A 6,231-nucleotide genomic window follows, 5' to 3' on the forward strand; every position below is an offset into this window, starting at 1 on the left:
CTTGTATATCTTCAATGCACGCAGTGGAAGGGATACGCAACAACAACACCAACGACAAAATAATAATGTTGAACTGCGAAGAGCGCGATGTTTTTATAGAAGCTTTGGTGCGGCGCAAGATTCTACTGAACACGCTTCAAGCTGCTGTTCAGCACGGTGGTGCATCCAAGAGAAATAGTGGCATGAAGTGCCATGCTCCTTCAATGGCAACATGGGAGAAGGAAGTAGAATGCGCACGCTGGTGTGAGACTCTTGCTTCCGATCCCGCAATGACTCCCGAGGAAAAGCATAACGTGCTTGTGGCGAAACTGAGGTCTATGGGACGTTTTGACGCGGATTCCATCACGGATTTAGAAGCCTGGTCTCCGTTCTTTGCACTGGCTGCCTCTTTGGCCATGCTTAGTTATGGGCAGTTTTCCTCGGAACACCAGGTAGCCTTGGTGGAGTTGGCCATGACGTATACCGCAAAAGGAGCTTATGCCAGAGCACGCAAAATACTAAAAACATTGCTACTGCGTGGGGAAAAGTTGGATCAGAAAACAGCGCTATTACACGGGGAATTGCAACGCTTTTTGCTTCTAGTAGAAGCTAAGCACTTCACTCACAGCGACTCGATAACTTCAACGCGACTTTTACCTCTTTGTTTTTCTGACCATCAAAAAAACTGCACCGTGCAATACATGAAATGTCTTCTGGAAGAGAGTGAACAACGTGAGCTTTCCCCTCTAGTTTTGCTTTACTGTTACCTCGGTGTAATAGGCGCAGCCCTTGTACTCTGGCTAAAGCTTAAAGACAAAGGCCAGGAACTTCGGCTCAAGGAGGATATTATTCGCAAAACATCGCAGGCGACCTCGCAGAATGAATTACAGGCATTGAAGGAAGAAGCCCACCGGAGATTTGAACAGAAGCATGCGATTAATCTCAAAAAGGAAACAACAAGGCAGTTTATAGACTCAATCCTGCATCGGTGCGAGAAATTTCTTCAAGCTAACAGGTGTGCTGATTATGCCGCGGTGTGGACCTTTTCCTTTGCAAAGCTAAGATGGGAAAGGGAGCATGGAGGGCCGTCATTACTGCGTTTTGCCGAAAGATTTATTGCGTGCTGTCGCGACGCACAATTAGATCCTCTGCTTTCTACAATTTTTCTCAATGAGGCTAATTTAGCGTTAAAAGGAAACGAAACAATTACATCCTACGCATGCGATTTGTCGGGCGTGAAGCTTCCCTTGATGCGGGATAGCTTTGCCTCATACTTGCTGCTTCCTCTACTCGGCGTCGGTGAGGAGGTTTCTCTGTCGCCCAGTTCGTAATGTCGTTTTCCGTGATGGTGAAGTATAAATAAAAGGAGTACCTACTTCTGCTTATGTATTTCTCTCTAGCTTTAGGTGCATTTGTCTCTCTCTTTCTGCATGCGTGTGTGTGTGTGTGTGCTTGTAGATTTTTATCTTTATTATTGGCCGAATATTCCATACGCGAGTTGCCCTCACCAACCTAGTTCATTTCGATGGTTTTTTTTGTTCCCTTTTGTGTAATTTTAACTGTAATATGTGCTCTTATTTGGCTTCTTTTTTCCTGAAAACAACGACGACAAAGCCAAGTGATAATGCCTATCTTATTGTACCGCTCTTGAATCTGTGATACATTAACAACAATAAGTAACAATAGACAACAAGAAGGAACTTAAATGATAAGCCGGAGTAGGCTTCTCAGTTGTGCATATGGTTTCTATGTTGCCATGCATCCGTGGCTGAAGGAATCTGGATACGTGAAGGTGGGGTGCACAGCAAATCTCTCACGCCGACTTGAAATGGCCTCTTTTACGACGTGCTTCACTCCTGAGTGGTCGTATTTTGCTGTTTTTGAGTTGGAGAGCATTAAGGAAGCCTTTCTCTTGGAGCAAGCGGTGCTTTTTCTGTTCAAGGATAGACGTGTTCCTCAGCGTGAACTGATCCAGGGCCACGCTATGGAGGTTGTTGAGGGAGCGCGGCATGTTTGCGTTGCCTTGAATCTCAACGCACTAGTTAATATGCAGCCAAACTACAACTCAACCGAGGGCACTCTTCCTGAGAGGAGCGTAAAAGAGTCTATTTCCGATGTCTACTCGAAACATGATGCTATAAGGCCAAACACACTTGGCAGGTACATGGAAGCATTAGATAAACTTCGTGCTTCCTTGCATATGTGTGCAGTATGTAATAATCTAACTGTGGAAGAGGGAGAGAACTTCGGTGACAACGAGGAGGAGATGGAGTACGACTTTGATATATTGGAGACATCATCTAAAGAGGAGTCTTTTTCTCTAACCGCACTTCGCCCATATCAGCAAGAGGCTGTGACGCGTTGCCATGAGGAACTTGAGAGTCGTGGTGTTGCTATTTGCCAAATGGCCTGTAGGTGTGGGAAGACTCCCGTAGCATTTAAACTCATAGAGCATTGTCTAGAGCAAAAACACGATGCCAAAGTACTTTACCTTGTACCGGGGCTAGCGCTACTCCGGCAAACAGTAGTAAAGTTGTACGGTTATGGGCTAAGGGAAATTAAATATCTTCTTATTGGGTCTTATACTGGCTCTGTATCGCTTGGTAACGGGCAGTCTCTGATGATGACTACCGATGCAGGGGTGGTGGAAAGCGTCTTCAAGGGGTCCTCATCAAAGATGGTTATTATTAGTACCTATCACTCATCACATATCCTGTCGAAGCTCTCGGGGTTTGACCTAACCGTGTTTGATGAATGTCATCGTGTTTGTGGAAGTGCTTCAGTAACGAACTTTAACAGTGTTCTTCTTCAACCACGTTCTGGAAAGCGACTCTTTCTCACCGCGACTCCTGCTTACGATACACCAATAAAAATGGATAATACACATCTTTTTGGTGGAATAGCATACCGGTACTATTTGCGTGAAGGAATCGATGCTGGGTACGTGAACGCGTTTTCATTACGCATTATTCTAGGAGAAAACATGGATGACATGAATCCTTACTTTTATGAGGCCATGCGAATTGTAGACAAGATGATAGTCTACTGTCGAAGTATTGAACACGCCACACAACTTACAGATCGCTTAAACTGTCCTCTTCCTGACGACGTTGTCCCGTTTAGTGTTATGCTTGCGCATTCTAGAATGGGATGCACAGCAGTTGCAAATGTTCTGCGTGATTTCACCGCCTCGAAGCGTTGTATATTGTTGAATGTTCGTTTATTTCAGGAGGGCGTGGAGATACCTGACCTTAATGCCGTCTTTTTTGCCGCACCAAGATATAGTTCCCGTGATATTGTTCAGAGCATTTGCCGTCCGCTCAATAGGATGGAAAACAAACCGAAATCGTATGTATTCTTGCCAGCCACCATTGATAAGAAGCTGCCCGAGGTACATCCTGTCAATCTTCAGAAATTTTCTACGCTGATCCCTTTTACAGACGCCTTGATGGATGAGGATCCCATTCTATTTGAATACTTGATTGACCCTCATAAGGTTTCTTACGATATTGACGTAGTGGGTCTGAGAACCCTTAAACTTTCTACTGAGCGACTGCGCAAGTTTGTTCTTCCCGCCATCCGACGGGGGGTACGATACACCAGTCAAAAAACTGATAGGCTACATAGGGCTGCACGTATACCATGGAAATCTGCTTTTGGCGAATTGAAGCGCATTGTTTTGGAGTGTAATCGATACCCCAAAACAAATGATGCCTGGGTAATTGGAAAAAAATCAGTTTCCATGGCCCTATTTTACCGATATGTACGAAAAGGATATCGCCAGTACATAAATAATGAGTCCTCCTATCTAAAGGTCTACCAGATTCGGGATTTGGAGTCACTCCCGCTGTGGCGCACGTATGGGATGCAAGGACCATATCCGTGGGAGGAGTGTCTTCGCACACTTCGCAATCACCTCAAGGAGCATGGCGATGTACCTCCACTTGATGTGCACAAGGGGGGTTACATTGGCTTAGACGCCACACCATTTGAGCGCCTCAGTGGAGTGCTGATGCACATTAATCAGTGTGATGCGCACGACAAAATGCGCCTGGATCCGGCGAAACAAAAAACGCTAGAAGATCTATGTGAACCATATGGTCTTCAATGGCGAAAGCGGCGTGATTCATCTGGAAAGGTGCTTCCTGGGGAGAAGACATTTATCACGGAGTCCTACGTGAACTTCAAGAAACTGTATGAGGCTCGTCATAGAAACCGGTTTCAGGAATTCCTGGACCAGCATTTTCCTGGCTACCCAGAGAAGCATGAGAGGATGGAGGATCCACGAAACCTGAGGAACGGTCGTGTTCCTCCTCGGCATGTATCGCGAGACGAGTGCAGCGAACCATACACTGCCGGACGAGTGATGTGTCGGGTGTGTCGAAGGCACATTGCCGTGAAGGCATGGGATAGACATCTAAAGAGCCGCTCACATCTTGCCAAGTTGGGACAGGTAACATTGTGAGATCCTGCGCATGACCAAATAACTGTGAAATACAGGTGTCGCTTTAATAACTGCTTCACAGGGATCTTTTCACGCTAATGCTAATATTGCCTCTCTCTTCAAACTGGCCCAATCCTTTTTTTTAAATATATTTTCCTTCTTGCCTTGCACTTCTATGGGTAAACAAAAATGAATAACATGTAGGGGAGTAACAAGCAAACAAGAAAAAACAAGTAAGAAAGAAATATGTCTCTCTTTGTTAGAAAAGGCGCAGCGGGTAGGGTTAATGCAGAGCGGCTTTATGCGTTCAATAAGACACTCAAAAAAGACGCTCTGCGTGAGAGAAGTTACTGGGAGGTGAGCAAAGACAGCCATCCAATTAACCGCTGGTCGTACCGTCGCTGGAAGGAGCGTAATGAGGAGTTGTCCATCTTTGAAGACAAACTGGATAAAGTGCCGGTAGATCAAAAATTCAAGGTAAAGAAGCTATTGACTGTGGCAAACATCTCTATTGCCGGCCCAATCGTGCTGTTTTTTTATTTCGTTTTCTGCTACTGGCGTCATCGTCTCTGGGGCATCACTCCCATCGATGGTGCGGGTGCGATTGCGAGGGGTGTGCAGAACCTCCCAAGGCCACCCGGCTACTAGGACCAGCTCCGTTGGTAATGCCGCTTTCCCAACTACAATTTGGTAGCTATTCACGAAATAGGCGGCGAAAGGAAATTCTATTGCTCCGACTATATGGGTCTCTGCTTTTTTGCTGCTTTGTCAGCCTCACAGAGGGACAGGCTGAGCCGTCACTTTTGTTATCGACGATGCCCGGGCTACCAAGCCTATACCTAGTGTCCACAGCACCTGCGTCGTTTGATGGGGGCGCCGCAGATTGTATAACAATGAATTCACCCGTGCCAGGCAAGTTTTTTTTTTTTTTCTCTTGGGGGTTGTGTTGTGTTCTGTTTTGCTTTTGCATTAGGCGCTTAAATCCGAGTTTTGCGTTCGAGAAGCTGGGAGGCGGCTGAGGGAATTCAAGGCTGTCCTCGTATTTGGCCACAGTCATGCTCGACTGCGTTGTGTTCGCGTTGTAGTGTACTTTTTGTTTTTCCCTGCAATCGTAACCGTTTTTTTTTTGTATGCACGTGCGTGGCTTCTTCACTTTACCAGTTCAATTGCAAAATGGCAATTTCCCCTTCCTCTGAGGATGCAGAGGATGAATCGGAGCTCTATTGCCGGATCCGTTTCCTTCCCCGAGATGCGGTCGAAGCAAATAAGTGACGATTTGAATTTTCTTGGTCTTCTTGCATTTTGGCCGGGGTGGGGCGTTTCAAGCCGAAGCAAAAGAATCAAAACTGCGAAAAATAATTTAAAACGATTAAGGGCGCTGCCTCCACCCAACGGACGAGCGACGCCGTCCACACGCGTATTGTCGCCACGGACGGCAAACGGTTCAGGGCTTGGGAGCCCGAACAGGCCGCAAGCGAGCCGAGCCAGTTGCTTGCTGAACTCTCGAGCTCGGGTGCCTCCAACCCCTCCAGGCCAAATTTGGATTGTCCGGCCGCACAGGGGAGCAAGTGCCCCGGCGTCTCCTCGCACCGAAAGTGGGGAGTATTGCATAGTTGCGGTGCAATGGGAATACGCGGCGGGAAGCGGTCTGGGTGAAGTTTTCGAGCATGCGCACGCGGGCCCAGCTGGGCGCCCACACGCGTGTTTTGGGCAGCACGGGCACTCTAAGCGACCAGGGTGGCCGCGAGAGAACTCAGTTCACCACAAGAGCCTTCAGGGCGTGTTGGCTGCGGCAGTGGGCCTTTGCG

The 6,231-nt window shown here is 47.2% G+C and overlaps 5 protein-coding genes across 5 annotated transcripts, besides 1 other annotated feature; 3 read left to right on the forward strand and 2 right to left on the reverse strand.

Annotated features, from left to right (window-relative positions):
* Nucleotides 1-65: 65 nt before the first annotated feature.
* On the forward strand, nt 66-1,310 carry Tco025E_00890 (uncharacterized protein; the record flags this gene model as incomplete). The annotated part of the gene is made up of 1 exon (XM_029367829.1): nt 66-1,310. One exon carries the CDS (start codon nt 66-68, stop codon nt 1,308-1,310), a length of 1,245 nt encoding a protein of 414 aa, XP_029232133.1.
* Nucleotides 1,311-1,410: 100 nt separating this feature from the next.
* Nucleotides 1,411-1,430: a microsatellite.
* A 305-nt stretch (nt 1,431-1,735) lies between these two features.
* On the forward strand, nt 1,736-4,444 carry Tco025E_00891 (helicase-like protein; the record flags this gene model as incomplete). Its single annotated transcript, XM_029367830.1, has 1 exon — nt 1,736-4,444. The coding sequence occupies one exon, from the start codon at nt 1,736-1,738 to the stop codon at nt 4,442-4,444; it is 2,709 nt and encodes a 902-aa protein (XP_029232134.1).
* A 225-nt stretch (nt 4,445-4,669) lies between these two features.
* Tco025E_00892 (uncharacterized protein) lies at nt 4,670-5,071 on the forward strand (the record flags this gene model as incomplete). The annotated part of the gene is made up of 1 exon (XM_029367831.1): nt 4,670-5,071. The coding sequence occupies one exon, from the start codon at nt 4,670-4,672 to the stop codon at nt 5,069-5,071; it is 402 nt and encodes a 133-aa protein (XP_029232135.1).
* Nucleotides 5,072-5,117: 46 nt separating this feature from the next.
* Tco025E_00893 (uncharacterized protein) lies at nt 5,118-5,480 on the reverse strand (the record flags this gene model as incomplete). Its single annotated transcript, XM_029367832.1, has 1 exon — nt 5,118-5,480. The coding sequence occupies one exon, from the start codon at nt 5,478-5,480 to the stop codon at nt 5,118-5,120; it is 363 nt and encodes a 120-aa protein (XP_029232136.1).
* Nucleotides 5,481-5,572: 92 nt separating this feature from the next.
* On the reverse strand, nt 5,573-6,034 carry Tco025E_00894 (uncharacterized protein; the record flags this gene model as incomplete). The annotated part of the gene is made up of 1 exon (XM_029367833.1): nt 5,573-6,034. One exon carries the CDS (start codon nt 6,032-6,034, stop codon nt 5,573-5,575), a length of 462 nt encoding a protein of 153 aa, XP_029232137.1.
* Between the last annotated feature and the right edge of the window lie 197 nt (nt 6,035-6,231).

This window comes from Trypanosoma conorhini (assembly GCF_003719485.1).
Source record: "Trypanosoma conorhini strain 025E chromosome Unknown Tco_14.4_contig_00024, whole genome shotgun sequence".
NCBI classification, from domain to species: Eukaryota; Euglenozoa; class Kinetoplastea; order Trypanosomatida; family Trypanosomatidae; genus Trypanosoma; species Trypanosoma conorhini.